General features: G+C 65.1%; 2 protein-coding genes across 7 annotated transcripts in view; one reads left to right on the top strand and one right to left on the bottom strand.

Annotated features, from left to right (window-relative positions):
- The first annotated feature begins 76 nt into the window (after nucleotides 1–76).
- Nucleotides 77–9,765, top strand: LOC146544847 (cullin-9-like). 6 transcript variants are annotated; one of them, XR_014881805.1, is made up of 29 exons: nucleotides 78–841; nucleotides 1,144–1,298; nucleotides 1,537–2,025; nucleotides 2,158–2,293; nucleotides 2,618–2,808; nucleotides 2,979–3,321; nucleotides 3,461–3,653; nucleotides 3,791–3,998; nucleotides 4,078–4,256; nucleotides 4,334–4,551; nucleotides 4,630–4,864; nucleotides 4,944–5,049; nucleotides 5,126–5,353; nucleotides 5,435–5,525; nucleotides 5,607–5,778; nucleotides 5,935–6,040; nucleotides 6,163–6,258; nucleotides 6,338–6,513; nucleotides 6,770–6,903; nucleotides 6,972–7,133; nucleotides 7,211–7,344; nucleotides 7,421–7,603; nucleotides 7,770–7,918; nucleotides 8,060–8,282; nucleotides 8,358–8,523; nucleotides 8,611–8,756; nucleotides 8,859–8,976; nucleotides 9,167–9,292; nucleotides 9,374–9,518. XR_014881805.1 is itself a non-coding variant. In XM_085218695.1 (29 exons), the coding sequence occupies exons 1-29, from the start codon at nucleotides 265–267 to the stop codon at nucleotides 9,671–9,673; spliced, it is 5,817 nt and encodes a 1,938-aa protein (XP_085074821.1). In that variant the 5' UTR covers nucleotides 78–264; the 3' UTR covers nucleotides 9,674–9,765. The 6 variants fall into 6 exon arrangements, 5 of the variants coding, with proteins under 5 accessions (XP_085074824.1, XP_085074821.1, XP_085074822.1 ...); XM_085218695.1 differs by having other exon boundaries at nucleotides 9,090–9,292; nucleotides 9,374–9,765; XM_085218700.1 differs by lacking the exon at nucleotides 78–841 and adding an exon at nucleotides 876–1,095 and having other exon boundaries at nucleotides 1,182–1,298; nucleotides 9,090–9,292; nucleotides 9,374–9,765.
- Nucleotides 9,766–9,924: 159 nt separating this feature from the next.
- The window catches only part of LOC100547923 (phosphofurin acidic cluster sorting protein 1-like), a 42,711-nt gene continuing 36,322 nt past the window's right edge, over nucleotides 9,925–16,313 (bottom strand). The window contains exons 10-24 of the mRNA XM_085218704.1: nucleotides 15,152–15,245; nucleotides 14,756–14,827; nucleotides 14,448–14,578; nucleotides 14,187–14,319; nucleotides 13,960–14,064; nucleotides 13,327–13,433; nucleotides 12,904–13,058; nucleotides 12,702–12,812; nucleotides 12,526–12,628; nucleotides 11,827–11,869; nucleotides 11,683–11,725; nucleotides 11,457–11,598; nucleotides 11,100–11,323; nucleotides 10,808–10,921; nucleotides 9,925–10,715 (exon numbers count right to left, since the gene is read on the bottom strand). Coding sequence (XP_085074830.1) covers nucleotides 10,600–10,715; nucleotides 10,808–10,921; nucleotides 11,100–11,323; nucleotides 11,457–11,598; nucleotides 11,683–11,725; nucleotides 11,827–11,869; nucleotides 12,526–12,628; nucleotides 12,702–12,812; nucleotides 12,904–13,058; nucleotides 13,327–13,433; nucleotides 13,960–14,064; nucleotides 14,187–14,319; nucleotides 14,448–14,578; nucleotides 14,756–14,827; nucleotides 15,152–15,245 — 1,693 coding nt within the window. The 3' untranslated portion in view covers nucleotides 9,925–10,599. The remainder of the gene's footprint in view (nucleotides 10,716–10,807; nucleotides 10,922–11,099; nucleotides 11,324–11,456; nucleotides 11,599–11,682; nucleotides 11,726–11,826; nucleotides 11,870–12,525; nucleotides 12,629–12,701; nucleotides 12,813–12,903; nucleotides 13,059–13,326; nucleotides 13,434–13,959; nucleotides 14,065–14,186; nucleotides 14,320–14,447; nucleotides 14,579–14,755; nucleotides 14,828–15,151; nucleotides 15,246–16,313) is intronic.

Genomic DNA, 16,313 nt, shown 5'->3' with positions numbered 1-16,313 from the left:
ACGGGACCGATGAAGCGGCCGAGCCCACGAGGCGCCTCCGAGGACTCTCGGCCCCGCTCGGCTCCCGTCGGCACCGCCCGCCGCACACGCCCCCGCCCGCCCACCCGGAAGCGGCGCCGAGCCGGGCCCGGGGCCGGGACGGCGGCCGCGGACCATCCGGTGGCGGCGGGGCGATCGCGCCGCAAGGCGCCCCCCGGCGGTCGGGCGGACACGCCGCGCCGCTCCCCGCGTCCCTCAGTGCGCCCCGCAACGCCGTCCGGCAGCATGGTGAACGAGAGGCGCGAGGGCGGGCTGCTGGTGCAGCTGGGCCCCCAGCTGCAGGCCTACCCGCAGGAGCTGCTGCGGCAGCGGCGCGGCCCCGACGGCGCCCCGGAGTACCTGGTGCGGTGGCGCGTGGTCGGCGCGGAGGAGCGGGCGGCGGGCGGCGGCGGCGGCTCCTCCGCGGGGCTCCGCTCGGAGAGCGTGGCCGTGTGGCTGTCGGCGGAGGAGGTCCGCGCCGGCTGCCCGGCGCTGCTGGGCGGGGGGGAGCGGGCGGAGGAGGAGAGGGCGCCCGGCCCGCCGCCCGCGGCGCCGGACGAGGCCTCGCTGCTGGAGATGAAGGCCGACGTCGGGAGCCTGGTGCGGCGAGCCGGCCGGCAGCTGGGCGGCGGCGGGACCCCCGCGTCCTCCGTCCTCCACACCGTCCGCGTGCTGAGCGCGTACGCCGGCATCGGCGCGCTGGCGGGCGCCTTCAAGGAGACGGGAGCCCTCGAGCTGCTGACGGAGATGCTGTGCCACGAGGAGAAGGCGATCTGCCGCGGCGCCGGCGAGATGCTGAGGGCTCTGGCTTCGCACGACGCAGGTGGGGGCTGCCGCCGAGGGCGCCGGTCCTTCGGTAGGGCGGGGGCTCGGGGAGCGGGGCCTCGCGGGGCCGTTGGCTCTCTGCCGTCGTCGGCGTGGAGCCTCTCCTCGGGCCCCGCTGAGCAGAGGCTGATCCTGCCCGAGGCTCTCGTCAGAGAGGAGCTGCCGTGGCTCGGAGGTGTCCGATGTGTTGGGTTACCCTGAGCAGCAAAGCCGGTCCTTGTCTGCCGCAGTCAGGCTGATTGGCGCAGCGAGGTGTGAGGGTTGTCTATTAGGGAGCCTAAATGCTTTCTGTTGTTGCAGGGAGCTGGGCTCATGTCCTTCTGTCTCTGAGCCAGCAGGATGGCATCGAGCAGCACATGGACTTTGACAGCCGTTACACCTTGCTGGAGCTGTTTGCTGAGACAACATCCTGTGAAGAGCACTGTGTGTCCTTTGAGGGCATTCATCTTCCTCAGGTAGTGACAGTAGGCAGCTGAGCAGGACCTGATAATACAAGGGCTGGCGCAGGATCTGGGCCTGTCTCGAGGCCGAGGTGCAGTGAGGAAGCAGGAGGAGAGCCTGTCTGTGGGCAGGGTGGGCTGAGGGGAGCTGTGTTGCTGCCCGCTGCTCTGCAGCCATTGCAGAGCTGTGAATGATCTGGTGAGGGAGTGAGGTGCTTGGCCAGCTGCAGTCTGACAGCCCTGCCTGTTGCAGATCCCCGGGAAGCAGCTGTTCGCCCTGGTGAAGCGCTACCTGTGCGTCACTTCTCTCCTGGACAAGCTCAACAGCGACGAGGAGCAGAGTGAGGAGCGGCAGAAGAGCAGCCGTGTAAAGCAGGAGTTTGAGTTCAGCATGGCTATGGCAAACCTCATCTTGGAGCTGGTGCACGTGATGGGCTGGGACCACAGCCACAAGCCGGAGTCGCCATCCCAGCAGGAGACGAAGCCTCGCACCACCCGCTCCATCTTCCAGCACCAGCCCACATCCTCCAGCACTGCTCCAGCTGCCCCTGCTCCTGCACCAAATGAGCCCAGCACCTTCAAGACACGCTCGGCCTTCCCAAGCCGCAGCAGCTATGTGGAGTATGTACAGGCAAACCTGGTGCACGGCATGCGGGTGCGCATGCTGGAGGACTATGAACAGGTCAGCGCAGGTGATGAGGGTGAATTTCGCCAGAGTAATGATGGCACACCGCCTGTGCAGGTATCTGCTGCTGGGAGGATGGGTCTGTTGAGGGACATTGTGTGGTGTGGAAAATACCTTAGCCTTGTGTGGGAGCAATGGGGCTTGCCATGCATTTCCTCAGTCGTGTGTGGTTTTGGCTCTCCCCCGCAGGTGTACTGGTTTGCCTCAGGCTGCACGTACTGGGTTCACTGGCACATGGTGGAGATCATTGGCTCTTCTGGGCAGGAGGAGCATGAGGGCCGAGAGAAGGTGTCCACTCTGAGATACAGCCACAAGCTGGTAGCAGGTGAGCATCAGGCCAGGTGGGCATGCAGCTTATTCTCAGATGCATGTCCTGAGAGAACAATTTAGCACAACAGGTGCCTAGTTTTGCCCCCAAGAGGCTTCAGAGAAGACTGCAGTCCCTACCTGCCCCACTCCAGGGCTCTGCTTCCAGCACACTCCCTGCCTCTTGCTGCGCTCTTATCATCTCCCTGTCCTTGACTGGGACGAGATCGGGGAGGTCCTCACAAGCTCCTGCTGTGGGAGTGAGGGCTGTGCAGCAAAGGATGGCTCTGCGGGGGAAGCTGGCACGGCTGATGGTGCCTTTCCTCTCTCTGCTGTCCTGCAGCTGTACAGCCGCTTTTCTCCAAGCCCCCGGGGGGGCTGTACTCACCGCCTTACCTGGGGGAGCAGCCGAGCAGAGCTGCAGCGACCCTGAGCCGCGCTGAGTGGTGGGAGCTGCTCTTCTTTGTGAAGAAGCTGGAAGTGCGGGAGCAGGAGGAGATCATCCGACTCATCCAGCAGGAGCACACTGAGCAGGTATGGGCCAGAGCGGCACGGGGAAGCCCGAGGGAGTGGGCACACGATGCTGGGGAAGGGTGTGGGGCTCTGTGCCGGCGCAGCACCTGTGTCTGGTTGGGCCCGGGCCGTCTCAGGGGCGTGGGGTCCATCGTGTGTCCGTGCGGGTTGACGTATCCCCATCCACGCAGCTGTTGGAGCCGGCCAAGGACGCCCTGCTGCAGCTGCCGGTCCCTGCGGAGCTGGCCCAGAAGATGCTGCAGGACCTGGAGAAGCGGCTTCGGGGCAGCGCTCAGAGCGAGCTGCACGGCTCCCGTGTCTACGCCAAGTACCTGGCGGGGAGTGCGGCCGAGCAGCGCGGCGGGGGCAGTGCCACGGTGTGCTCAGAAGGTGATGACCCCGGAGCTGTGCCGGCCGAGGTGGCGAAGGAAGAGCTTTCCGCAGCCACGGCTCTCAGGTCGGATTCCCAGCTGTTCCGTGAGCTCCTGGAGAGGGAAGGGCTGCGCTTCCCGCAGGCGGCGGAGCGGAGCGAAGGTGAGGGCCCGATGGAGGGAGGCTGCGGGCGCGGGAGGCGGCCTGGGGGAGGAGGCCGGCGGTGCCAGGGCCGTGGGCCCATCTCTGGGAGCTGCCGCGGGTGCTGCTGGGGATGTCGCAGCCTCCCTCCCTCCTGCAGCGTGGGGTGGCTGCGAGGGCGGCTGCGAGGGCGGCTGCCTGGCCGAGGTGTGGCGCGTGGTGGACGCGATCCTGCGTGGTGACTGCGAGGCGGAGCTGCGCGTGGCCGGACTGCGGCACGTGGTGAAGGTGCTGGAGGAGGCCCCGGAGCAGGAGCAGCACTGCAGCAAGGCCCAGGGCGGGCCGGGGACCAGGTGCGGGGCTGAGAGGGGCGGCTCTCGCGTCTCTGTGCCGCAGGTGGGCTCGCACGGGGCGATCCGAGTGCGGTGGGGCCGCGTGGGCAGGTGAAGGCGGCTCTGGGGTCCCTGCTGAGGTGCCCTTGGCCGCACAGGGAGAAGCTGGTGAAGGCGGTGGTGGAGCTGCTGGGTGCTGAGGAGGCCGAGTCGTGCCCGGCAGCACTGGTGCTGCGGCTGGTGGCCCTGCTGATGGAGAGGTGTGACTGGTGCGTGCCCTTTGCCACAGAGGGAGGTGTGCGGGCGGTGCTGGCCTGCATGCGGCAGCACGCGGCCTCGGCCCTGGTGCAGCAGGCCGGCCTGGCGGTGAGTGCGTGCGGGAGCTCGGGGGTTGGTGCGGCCCGCTTTGGTGCCCACCGCCACTGAGCCGCTGTGGGCCACGCAGGCCCTGAAGGTGCTGGTGGGAGCCGGAGGTGCCGGCAGGAAGCCGTCGCTGCTGAGCCACGCCGACGCGCAGATGATGCGGGAGATCTTTGCCAGCATCGGTTCTGCCTGCGGCGAGGGCTCACCTGGCCTGCTGGCTGCCATCCCCGCTGCCATCCGTGCCATGCAGGGCATGCCAGGGTAGGGACGGGGCTGGGCGGGTCCTGGGGAGCTCTGCACCTGGGGAGGAAGGCGCCCACATGGCTGCATCCCCGCAGGGGCTCCTCGGGCGTGCAGAACGGGCTGCTGGTGGTGAGGATGCTGGTAGATGGGCACCGAGGCCTGGCAGAGCAGCTGGTGGGCTGTGACCTACCTGTAGTGCTGCAGAGCTGCTGGCGGGCCGGGCAGGATGCTGGCTGCCCCAACGCCATGCTGGCCCTGGGCGTCATCAACCGCCTGGCGGAGCACCAGCTGCCTCGCAGCCCCGAGATGCCAGGTACTGCACGGGAGGCCCTCCGTGCCATGGCCCCGCAGGCAGGGGCTGATGATCCCAACTGTGCTGCCTGTCCCACAGGTTCCGAGGTCCTGCTACTGGAGGCGAGGGAGGCACGGGTGCCCGCAGGCGGCCTGTGGGACGGCGCGCTGCCCGAGGACGTGGTGGTGGCCCTGGAACGGCAGCTCTGCAGCGTGGCCGCCATTCCTGCGGGTGAGGCATCCCGGCAGCTGCAGGAGCGCCGGTGCTTCCGTCCGCTGCTGCGCAGCCTCGAGCTGCCGGGGGCGGAGAAGGCCGTGGGGCTGCGGATCCTCAGGTGGGGCTCGGTCAGAGTGTGGGAGCCCAGAGCAGGGCCGCCTCGTGCCCCAGCCTGAGCGGCCCCATCTGTTGTGCAGAATCTTGAGCGCGTTCCTGGACGGTTACCGGGAGGACGCGCTGCCCTGGCATGAGTGCGTGGAGCCGTGCCTGTCCTTCCTGAGCGCCCACAGCGGCGACTGTGAGGTGAGAGGGCCGCAGTGCTCCCGGGGGCAGGGAGGGCTGTGCTGCGTGCCGCCGGCTCAGGACCGTGTTCCCGCAGGTGGCACAGGAGGCGGTGGGCTTCTTGCACCGCCTGGCTACCGCCAGCAAGGACTGCGCCGTGGGGATGTGCCGTGCGGGCGCCCGTGAGACTGTGGCCAAAGCCCTGGACAAGCACGGCCCGGCCCTACCGCTGGCACCGGCCCTGCTAGAGCTGGTGAGCGACTGCGAGAGGCACGCCGCGCTCTACAGGAAGTTGACGGGCAGCATCTTGGCCGGCTGCATCCAGGTGGGCTGGGTGTCCAAGCTACCCGGCTTGGGGAGAAGGATGCGGCCCCCGCTGACGGCGTGGCCCTGTCCCCATCCCCAGGTGGTGCTGGGGCAGATTGAGGAGCACCGCCGCAGCCAGCGGCCCATCAGCGTCCCCTTCTTTGACGTCTTTCTGCGCAACCTGTGCCGAGGTGAGCGCGGGAGTGGGAGCCGGGCCTCGTGCCGGTGTGTGTCCCAGCAACAGCTGGAGGCTGTGTGTGCTCTCCCTGCAGGCTCCAGCGTGGAGGTGAAGGAGGACAAGTGCTGGGAGAAGGTGCAGGTCTCCTCCAACCCGCACCGTGCCAGCAAGCTGACGGACAGGAACCCCAAGACCTACTGGGAGTCGAACGGCAGCACCGGCTCCCACTACATCACCATCCACATGCAGTGCGGGGTGGTGGTGAGGTAGGGCTGTGCGGGGAGGAGATGGGTGCGGGGAGGAGATGGGTGCGGGGAGGAGATGGGTGCGGGGCTCCACGCGTGCTGTCCCTGTGGCCCCCTGCTCGGGTTGCTGGACGTGAGTGAGGGCTGCGGGGCAGCACTGTGTTTGCCTCGCCGCAGGGAGATGAGCATGCTGGTGGCCAGCGAGGACTCGAGCTACATGCCGGCCCGCGTGGTGGTGCTGGGAGGGGACAGCCCCGCCGACGTCCGTACGGAGCTGAACGCTGTGAGTTGCACCAGTGCTGCTGGGCCGCGAGGTGATCCCGGCCGTGGCTGCACGAGGGCTGACCGGGAGTGTGAGGGTGGCTGCTCTGACTGCCCACACTGAGAGCTGCCGTGTGCCCGCAGGTGACCGTCCTGCCCTCGGCCAGCAGGGTGGTGCTGCTGGAGAACATGACGCGCTTCTGGCCCGTCATCCAGATCCGGGTGAAGCGGTGCCAGCAGGTGGGAGCTGCAGCCAGCCCGGGGCATGGCAGTGGGCGTCAGGGATGCACCCAGAGCTCAGGGTTGTGCTTTTCCGCAGGGCGGCATCGACACGCGCGTGCGTGGCATCGAGGTGCTGGGGCCCAAGCCCACCTTCTGGCCCATCTTCAAGGAGCAGCTGTGCCGGCGCACGTTCCTCTTCTGCAGTGCTCGGGCGCACGTGTGGTGCCAGGAGATCCACCAGGATCGGGGGCAGCTGCTGCAGCTCTTTGGCAAGTGAGTGGTGCGTGGGCTGTGCTGTCTGTCTCTGGGTCCCGAGGCAGCAGGGGTGGTGCTGGCAGCCCGAGAGGGGACCGTGGGGCAGAGGCCGAGTCCTGCCCTGGGAGGAGTGGGGCTGCAGCAGTCCCCCGCCTGGTGAGGGGCAGGGCGGGGAGCGATCGCCATCGCCATCGCCCCCTGGAGTGGCGAGGCGGTTCCGCGTGCAGTCGGTGGGCGTTTGGTGCCATGCCGTGCCGCCCCCTCGCCGTTTCAGGCTGAACCGGGCATTACGGCACGAGCAAGACTTCGCCGACCGCTTCCTTCCGGATAATGAGGCGGCCCGAGCCCTGGGCAGGACGTGCTGGGAGGCCCTGGTGACCCCCGTGGTGCAGAGCATCACCGGCCCAGGTACCGCCGTCCTCCCGGGCCCTCCCCGCAGCGCCCGAGGCTTCCCCTGAGTCTCTGCGTCCCGGCAGACGCCAGCGGCATCAGCCCTCTGGCCTGGCTGCTGGGCGAGTACGTGGGGAGCGCAGAGCAGTCCCGCGGCGACGCCTTCGGTTCCTGCGTGCGGCGCCTGACGCAGCTCCTGGTGCACGTGGGCCCGGGCGGCGCGGAGCCGGAGGAGGCGGCAGCGGCCGGTGAGCGCGGGGCCGCGTTGGTGCGGGGCCAGGCGAGGGGCGGCGTGCGGGGCTGAGCCTCGGCCGTGCCTTGGCAGGCGGGAAGGAGGGCAGGAACGAGGAGACGCCAGCCCGGGCGGCGGCGGCAGTGGCGGCAGTGGCGGCAGCGGCAGTGAAGTGTGGCGGCCTGTGGGACGTGGTGCGGTGCTGGCGTGGCGTGGTGCAGCAGCAGGTAGGGTGCGGGGCGGTGGGTGCTGGCCGGGCCTGCGTCGGTCCCGCTGCAGCTCACCCCTCGGCCGTGCCCGCAGGTGCAGCGGTTCCTGGAGACGTCGGGGCAGGCACCGGCCGTCGTGGAGCGGTACTGCGCGCTGTACCGGCGCCTGCGCGGGGCCACGGAGGAGCTGTTCGGGCAGCGGGCCGCCTTCGTGGCAGCCCTGGGTCAGGGCTTTGCCGGGGCTCTGCTGCAGCTCTCCTTCCTGACCGCCCTGCACGTGAGTCCGGGGCCCGGCGTGGCCCTCGCCGGTGCCCGTGCCCGGCTGCGCTCCCTCCTGGGCCGGGTCACCCGTGTCCCCTTCTGAGTGCCCCGGGGCTCCTGCCCGTGCCCCGTCCCCGCTGTGGCCGCCCCGTGCCCACACGGCCATCCCCGTCCCTGCGCAGGTGAGCGAGCGGTTCGCCCGCTACCTGGATAAGAAGGTGCAGGAGCTGCACGGGGCTGTGGGCAGCACGGGGCAGCTGCAACAGATCCTGGAGCCCTTTGTCGTCTTCGGCGGCCTGGAGTTCGCCCACACCTTCGAGCACTTCTACCGGTGAGTGCGCTGCCCCTGCTGCACCCTGGGGAGGGAAGGGCTGCTGGGCCCCGGGGCTCCATGGCCCTGCGGGGGCCCGTCCTGGTTGTGGCGGGGCCGGCGGCCGCGGGGCTGAGGCGGCCCTGACCCGCGGCTCGGCAGGCTGTACCTGGGGGACCGGCTGCTGGCGCAGGGGCCCTCCTGGCTGGAAGGGGCTGTGGTGGAGCAGATGGGGCCGTGCTTCCCCCGCCGCTTCCCTCAGGAGATGCTGGGCGACCTGGCGGAGTCGGAGGAGCTGCGGCGGCACTTCCGCCTCTTCCGGCTGCAGGAGCGGGACCGGCGGCTGCTGGAGCGCGGCCTGGGCGCAGAGAGCACCGAGGCTGAGGTGAGGGTTGGAGGGATGGGGGCCGGGGGCTCTGGTGGAGTCCCGGGCCCTTCCTGAGCCGCCTTCCGTCCCCAGGCTCCAGGGGAGGCCCCTGCGGCAGATACACCGGAGGTGGAGGTGCTGGTGTTGTCCCCGCGCTGCTGGCCCGTGTCCCCGCCGTGCTACATGGAGGAGCCCCGGAGGTTCTTCCTGGCGGCGCTGAGCTCCCCGCTGGATGAATTCGCGGCCTTCTGGCGGCACAGTGAGTGCGGCGGCCGTGGGGTCGGGGCTCTCAGCCGGCGGTGCGGGGGCACCGGGAGCGCCTGCGAGGCTGATGCTGCCCTGGCAGGCCAGAGCCGGCCGGACTGGGTGTGCGCGAGGCCCCGGCGGCTGCAGTGGACGTGGCTGGGCCGTGCTGAGCTGCGCTTCGCAGACTGCGTCCTCCACGTGTCCACGCTGCAGATGTACATCCTGCTGCACTTCAACAGCGCTGAGGTAAGAGCCGAGGCTGGGGCTGGGAGGGACGTGGCTGGTGCTGCCTTCTGGGGGGCTTCCAGTGGTGCTCCTGCCTGGTCATCGCTCTCCGTCCCTCTGCAGGAGGTGGCGGTGGAGGCCCTGCTGCAGGCGACGGGGCTCCCTGCCGAGCTGGTGCACCAGGCCCTGGCCCCGCTGACCCACGGTGATGGCATCCTGGTGCAGAGCTGCACGCAGGGGGGTGAGTGTGGGGCTGGGTATCCCTGGGGCAGTGCTGGCCTGGCCCCACTGGTTGCCTCCTGGGGCTCCTTCAGGGACCAGCTCGGGGCCTGGCTGACCGTCGGCCGGGTGCAGCTCCAGGTGCCCTGCGGCTGAACCGGGTGGCCCTGGCCCATGCCTCTGGCCGCCAGCTGAGGCTGCTGCCCCGGCAGAGGTACCTGCGGGCAGAGAGGGCTGAGAGCAGTGCCTTGGAGAGGAAAAGGAATGTTCTCTGCTGCCTTATCACCCGCATCCTCAAGGCGGAAAAGCAGCTGCACATCGACAACCTGGTGTTTAAGGTATGGAGGCTGAATGTTTGGGGGGCAGAGAGGGGCTGCTGGGTGATGAGCGAAGAGTGATGCGTTCTTGTGCTGTTGCAGGTGATCGATGCCTGTGAGAAGGGAGAGCTGGGGCCAGGCCTGCAGTTCCTGAGCTTCTGCTGTCACAGTGTGGACGTGCTGTCCTGTGTCTTGCACCTGCTGAACCAGGGCTACCTCCGGCGCCAGGATGAGAGGCCTCATGTCCTGGAGTACGTCTCTGCTGAGCCCCCACCAGCCCCATCCCCAGCCCAAGCCCAGGCCCAGGCCCAGCCCCAAGTTGCCTTCCAGACTGTAGAGATCAAGACAGCAGCAAACCCAGCCTCTGCTGAAAGGAGACAGACATTCTCCACTTTCCGGTAGAGAAGGACTGAGCTGGCAGGGCATGAGCTGAGCCCAGCCCATCACTTCCTGTGGACTTAGCACTTTTTTGGGAATAAACAAGCCTGGCTGCACTTGGTCCCATCTGCTAATGTGTCAAGAGAGCTGCAGCTGACCCCGGGATTGAGAGGAGAGGTGTTACCCCCCAGCCCTGCCTACTGGAAGGGCGGCAGGAGCCAACCTGTCTTTGCATCGTTGCCCTTGGGCACAGAGGGAACTACACAGCCCTGCCATAATGGTACCAGCATTAATTTATTAAAATTAATCCTGAAAAGTAACCGTACAATAAATTTAAAAAAAATAGAATCTTGTAAAAAAAAAAAAAAAAAAAACCAACAAAAATCCAGGTGCCCCCATGCTATACCTCCAGCTGGCAGCACTGTGGAGCAGGGCTGGCCAGGACATGGACGTGAGAGTGGCAGCAGCACTGGGGCTGCACAAGGACAGGGGAACTGCTGAGGCTCAGCCCCATAGGGCAGGCCCGGCAGCCTGGTCTGGTGAAGGACAGGTGTGGGGACCCTGCTCAGCACTGGCCCCCACCCTGCCCAGCTCCACTCTGGCTCCAGTGCTGGGGTACTGCCCAGGCCCAGCCCAGCTGGGGCCCTGGCGGCTGCAGAGCTGGGGAAGAGGGGACCCAAGGCCCAGCCAGGCTCGTGGCCGGTGCCAGCCCTTGTCCCAGGCTGCTGTGGGGGGCAGGGGAGGCAGATGGCGTGGTGCCCCTGGCTGGTAGCAGAGGATGCACAGACCCAGTCTCAGTGGCCTCACCTTCATGGATCTTGGCTCACAGGGAGTGGTGTGGGTGTGGTGTTCCCTCTTCAGGGCCATGGAACAGGGGGATGGGAGCACCTCTGTCTCTGTGCCTCCTCCCATAAACCCTCCACAGCTCTGTTTCAGGACTGCACCGCATCTCACACGCTCTTTGAGTAGCCGAAGATGCCCACGGGGAGGTACTTGACGTGTGTTGGCCACTGTGCTGCCAGCTGGAAAAACTTCACGTCGTTCCATTCCACCCCATCTATGGAGACTGACAGGAGATAGCACAGTGAGGCACAGCCCTGCCCTGGGCAGCCAGAGCTGCCTGGCTGGGTGTCCTCAGGGGCTAATGCCTGCCCTCACCTCGCAGCATGGTGTTCTGGTGCTTGGCTGTGCAGATGAGGCGTGTGATCCCTTCGATGACTTGGCTTTTGGGTTCTAGGTCCTTCTCTTTTGGTTTCTTGCTCAGGAACATCACTGAGGGCCAGAGACACGACACCAGTGTTAGCAGGTGCCCGATGGGGAATGGGTGGCAGCCCTCACCCCAGGGAAGGCTGCCTTCCCTGGCTTCTCTCAGCCTGCCCTCCCACTGCCTTTGGTGCAACTGGCTGCGGCCCCGCACTGCCGAGCACTCCAGGATGGGTTCAAGAGTTACCTTTCTTGTTCTTCTCCTTGGTAACCACAGTCATGGCCATAGTGCTGGGCGGCACCAGCTCCCCGACGCCGGGGATGCGGCTGACCTGGAGCGAGCGGAAGTTGCTCTTGAGCGTGTTCTTGATGCCCGTCTCCCGCTTTTCGCCCTCCTTCTTCCTATCCAGCCCTTGTGTTGTCCAGTAGTCCACCTGCAGGCCCATCACCTCCACGCCAGGGCTCAGAGACCTGGAAAAGATGGGCAGCACCCCATGGCCGAGCTGCAGCCTGCCCTGGGAGCACGCTGGCCCCATTACCCCAGGATGCAGTAGCCTGGCCAGAGAGCACCTCCAACTCCCCTGTACCAGCCCCAGTTCCTTACCCAGCACCTGAGAGGCCGCTGCTGACGGATGGGGAGGGTGGTGGGGTGCTCACAGTCTCCTTGCCATAGGGGGATGCACTGCCAGCAGCTGGCACTGAGCTCAGCAGCGAAGGGGTGCAGGCTGTGGCATCATCTGAGTCCACTGCAGAGGAAACGAGGGGGTCAGGGGGACACTGACGGGACCTCACCATGGTGAAGCACAAACCGGGGGCTCACAGGAACTCACCAGAGGCACTGAAGGACTGCTCCACCAGGCCCACCTTCACAACCTACAAGGAGAGACAAGTCAGATGGTCCCCAGTGCTGGTACTGTGCACAACCCCTTCTTCCCCTAGAGCCCAGCTGCCTGCTGGCTCCTCAACACACTTACCCCCACAAAGGGTATGAACTTCTGGCAGGAATCCTCATCAGGGCTGCACAAGGAAGAGAGGCTGGTGAGGGGCTGGGCACGCCTGCCATGCTGGCCAACCTAGTAGTCCTGGGACCCCCACACCGGCAGGGGCCAACACTGGCTCCTGGCAACCAGGACCCTCTTTCTCTGCCCTCCCTCCCATGGGACTCCCTGTCCCCGACATGGCAGCACAGGGCACACTACACAAGGAGGCAAGGAGTCGGCTCCTCTGGTGCTGGGAGAGGCTGGCATGCGGGAGGGCAGCCCTGCCCCGTTTTGGGGCCATGGCTCCTCTGCACAGCACAGGGGGGTGGACGCACATAGGAGGGGGGAGGGAGGGCCAGGCAGCGGCACAGCAAGCACAAGCCAATACCTGATATAAAAATCAAAATAGAGACTTCTCTTCCTTGGGTGCCAGAAACCAAGAGAAGGGAGAGGTGAGAGTGCAGCCGGAACACGAGCGTCAACCCCTGGGCAGCACAGCGCTGGCTGGCGGCCCTCAGCCCAGCCCAGCCCAGGTGGTCAGACCCCATTGCTGGGGTTGCCACAGCCCCCAGTTGCTACAGAGGGTTAGGGGGCAGCAGGTGGCCTTGCTCAGCTCATCCCCCATCTCCCACAGCCCTGTCCCAGGCACAACCCACACTGGGGCTGCACAAGGCACCCCCAGGCCAGGCTCACCTCTTCTGCTTGTAGGTCAGCATGGCCTCGGAGATGGGCAGCTGGTGAGACAGGCTGGCTCCAGCAATGAACTGGGCAACGCGGCCCGCAATGTCCACAGTGTCTGCAGGCAGAGGGAGCAGTGAGGGCCCCGGGGACAGCTGGGCACTGCCAGCCCCAGCAGCCCCACTCCTCACCTGCAGTGGGGGGCTCAGCCCTGCTGAACAGCTCCCGCCACGCTGTGTCCAGGAACAGAGTGCTGTATTTGTTATCCACCGAAGCCAGGTACTTGGCGAGAGGGTGAGAGCCTGCGTGGGGAGAAGGGCAGTGTTGGCTCTGGGCAGGGGAGCATGGCATGGTGGAGGGCAGCCCGGTGGCCAATCCAGCGGCAGCTCTCACCCAGTGGCACAAGCAGGAAACGAAGGTAGTTGAGCCAGTCAGGTGTCTTGCTGGCCAGCTGTTCCACGAAGAACCGAAGGACAACGCTCAGGTAGCTCTGGTCCCCTGCCACAACTACCTTCACTGGAGGGGGCATGTGGGAGTTACAGTTACAGCTGCCAAAGGGAGAAGAAAAGAGACTGTGATGGACGCCCGTTGGGATCAGCATGCAGCAGCACGATGGCAGGGAATGTGCCCAGCACCAGAACCCTGCTGCTGCCTATTTCCAGCTCACGTGGGCTGGAATCTCCTGCTCTCCCCCGGGCCTACACCGGCTCCTATAGCCGCATCCACAGCTCCAGAATCCCACTGAGCCCCAGGGGAACCGAGTGCCCTTCCTGGCAGCCAGAGGGAGCTGCCAGACCAAGCCCAAGCTATACTCACTATCGCTGGATACGGGAGACGGTGGTGTTGAAGGCCGCCTGGATGTCTGCCACTGAGCAGGTGGAAACGACCAGCTGCTTGTGCGCCTGGAGCTGCTCGCTCACATACTGCCAAGGGAGAGGACTTTGGATAAGCACCTGCCCAGGCCCCACACCCCTTTGGGATGGAACTCAGCACATCCTGGGCTGAGCACTCAAGCATCCACACATCAGGACAAGAGCCAGAGCAAGGAGTTTTTCTTTTGCCACAAAGCCTGCCTTGGAAACTGTGCTGCTCCCTCTCTCCAGAGCTCAGTGCCAGCAGGGGAAGTGCAGCACCTCACCTGGGGTATCCAACAAAGCCCTGAGCACTGTGGTATGAGCACATACCAAAGGCACACAGTCTGTCCCTTCTGGGACTGCTCTGGGTGTCATGCTTTGAAGATCCAGCAGCATCAGCATATGGCAAATGATGGAGGAAATGGACAGACTTAAGTATGTAGCTCAGTGCTGCAAATGCACTGTGTTCCCCAAGGAAGGGCCACACTGGGGAGAGGAGGGCACAGCTGGCCAAGGTCTCTGGACACCCCGCCACAGCTGAGACAAGCCCGTGGGACCCACACACATCCAGCTCTCCCCCTCTGCCCCTACTCACCTGCCCCTGCCATTCAGCGACATTCACCAGCACGATGCTCTCTGGAAGCTGCTCATCTGAGACCAGGATCTGGTTCAGCTGATCATAAACAGACTTTCGGGGCACCTAGGACAACATCCCCACCAAGGTTAAGCCCAGTAGGGTGCCCCAGCTGTGGGCAGCTGTGACAGAAGGCCCATCGGGACTCTCAGCAAGAAACAATCAGGTGAGATGGCGCCGGGCCTCACCTGGGTGCTGTGCCACGAGTCCGGGGAGCTCTCGCTGTCCAGGCTGCTGGTGCGGCCACTCTGTCCCTTGGAGCTCTGCCGGTCCTTCACCGAGGTGCTGCGGGGACGCCACAACTGCTTGCTCTCTGCCTTACTGTGAGCGAAAAGCAGGAGACGTGACACCGGGAAGGGGAGATGTCCCATCTTCACCACTGCCCTGCTCACTGTGGGGAGGTGGTGTGAGCCTTCTCAGCAATGGCTCTGGGCTCAGAGCCACCTTACCTGGGTGACACAGCACTGGGGAGCTCGGATTTGGTTCCGGGGCCCAACTGGGCCAGCCTGTCCACGCTGCTCTCCCTGGTGGCAGCCTCAGGGGGGGCCAACCGGGGACACGGCTCCTCTGCAGCCAGCTCCTGAAGGCCACACATAGTCACGTTGCACACACCGTGCTCCACATGCCCACAGGGACCCCAATCCGGGACAGATCCCACAGGAGAGCAAAGGCTGCAGGGCCTCAGGGCTGCATCTCCTGCAGCCCTATCTCCCGCTCTCGCTCCAGCCCCACTCCATGCCCCATACACTGGACTCACCACCACAGGGACCTCGGCTCCTGGCTCTTCCTGTGCTCGTGGCGCTCCTGGCTTCCGCTTTTCTGCTTCGCCCTGGGGGACAGGGAGCAGGATCAGAGCGGGATGGAGCGCCCTGTGTGGGGAATGACTCGTGCCTGCTGTGGGACCTCGCGGAACACATGCTTCCGCGCTCTGGGACCAGCCCCAGAGGATATCCCCCTGCCTTGCCTGGAAGGCCATCACTACCTGTCTGCCTGCACTGGGAGAAAGAAGAGGAAAGAAGGGAAGGAGCAGCCCCAGGCAGGCGCTGCTGGGAGGAGCGGTCTCAGAGGGAGCTGCAGGCACTGCGGGGATGCTGGGCTGGCCGGGGAGGGAAGGGGCAGGAGGTGGTAGTGGTGTGGTGGTGGTGTAACTCACAGGGCTGCCCGACTCTTGGTCCTGCCCTTTCTGGCTGTGCAGACTGCCGATCTCAGTCTGGGAACCAGAATGAGAGACTCCCTCAAAGAAACGCCTGCAGAGAAACAGACAGACGGACGGACAGACAGATGGGAGAGAAAAAGGCAGGAATAAGAGAGGAACAAAGTCACCGCGATCCCAGCACGCCCCCGCCAGCCTATCCCAAGCACAGAGCACTGCAGAGGGGTCCCTAGTGGGACACAGGGGCAGACACCCACGTGCTCAGCAGCCTGACCAAACAATGCCAGCTTCCAGCAGTCGCTTCCAGTTTCCCGGAGGCTCTGCTGGCTGCAACATTGTGGGCACAGCTGTTAGGACTCCGCCAGAATTGCCACTGCTATCCGTTGTTCTCAACTGGATGTACCTGCAACTTTCTGCAGGATACCTACAGGCTTCTGAACATCTTGGCTGCTTTCCTTCAACACATCTCCTTATTTGTGTGCAGCACACCACGCTTCCAGGAACAACGGTGTTTGTTGGGTTCTTTGCTTTCACTGCTCCTACAGTGGCATTTCAACGCAGTAAGCGATGGTCCCCACAACAGAGCAGCTCCTCAGCAGCAGTGTCTGTACACTGTCTGGGAGAAGTCATAGCTGATTTCCCCTCACTAGCTCCACGACCAGCTCCTTCACAATGCAGTCATTTACAAGAGCAACAGATTTAGAGTCAGCTTTGTGCCCTGATGACCTCTTTTTCCCAGCTCACACATGGATAACTGATGCCTCCTATTATTAGTGTGTTTCTGCTCTCTCCACCCCTCCAATGTCCACTATGGGATCTCAGGCACTGTCACCACCCTGTGCAGCCATTACTCTACCCTTGCCTTTTCTCAGCCATTGATTTCATCCATACTGACTGGTAAAAACACAAGCCAGAAGAATTACAGGGAGTTTTCTCTCACACTCCTTTGTACTGTTCCAGTAATCTTACCAGGACACGGCATACCCTGATGTCACTGCCACCTCAACAAACAGGTGTCTTCATGCCTTCCTTTTTGTTAGGTTCGATGCCTCTGGATTGCATACTTTTTGTCTAGCTTTCAGCACCCCTTAAAAAGGGGCTGTCTCCCCCTTGCCACAATGAAACTGTGTCCGTCTGTCCTCCTCTCGCTTGCAATCCAGAA

The sequence above is a fragment of the Meleagris gallopavo genome, chromosome 2 (genome assembly GCF_905368555.1).
Source record: "Meleagris gallopavo chromosome 2, MGAL_WU_HG_1.1, whole genome shotgun sequence".
Taxonomy (NCBI): Eukaryota; Metazoa; Chordata; class Aves; order Galliformes; family Phasianidae; genus Meleagris; species Meleagris gallopavo.
Note: the sequence above shows the minus strand (reverse complement) of the source record. Positions and strands in the feature narration are given on the sequence as shown.

Coding starts and splice junctions, on each gene's coding strand:
- LOC146544847 (XM_085218695.1), top strand. CDS start 265: ATGGTGAACGAGAGGCGCGAGGGCGGGCTGCTGGTGCAGCTGGGCCCC. Junction 7,604..7,769: donor CCTTCCTGACCGCCCTGCAC/GTGAGTCCGGGG, acceptor GTCCCTGCGCAG/GTGAGCGAGCGGTTCGCCCG. Junction 9,293..9,373: donor TCGACAACCTGGTGTTTAAG/GTATGGAGGCTG, acceptor GTGCTGTTGCAG/GTGATCGATGCCTGTGAGAA.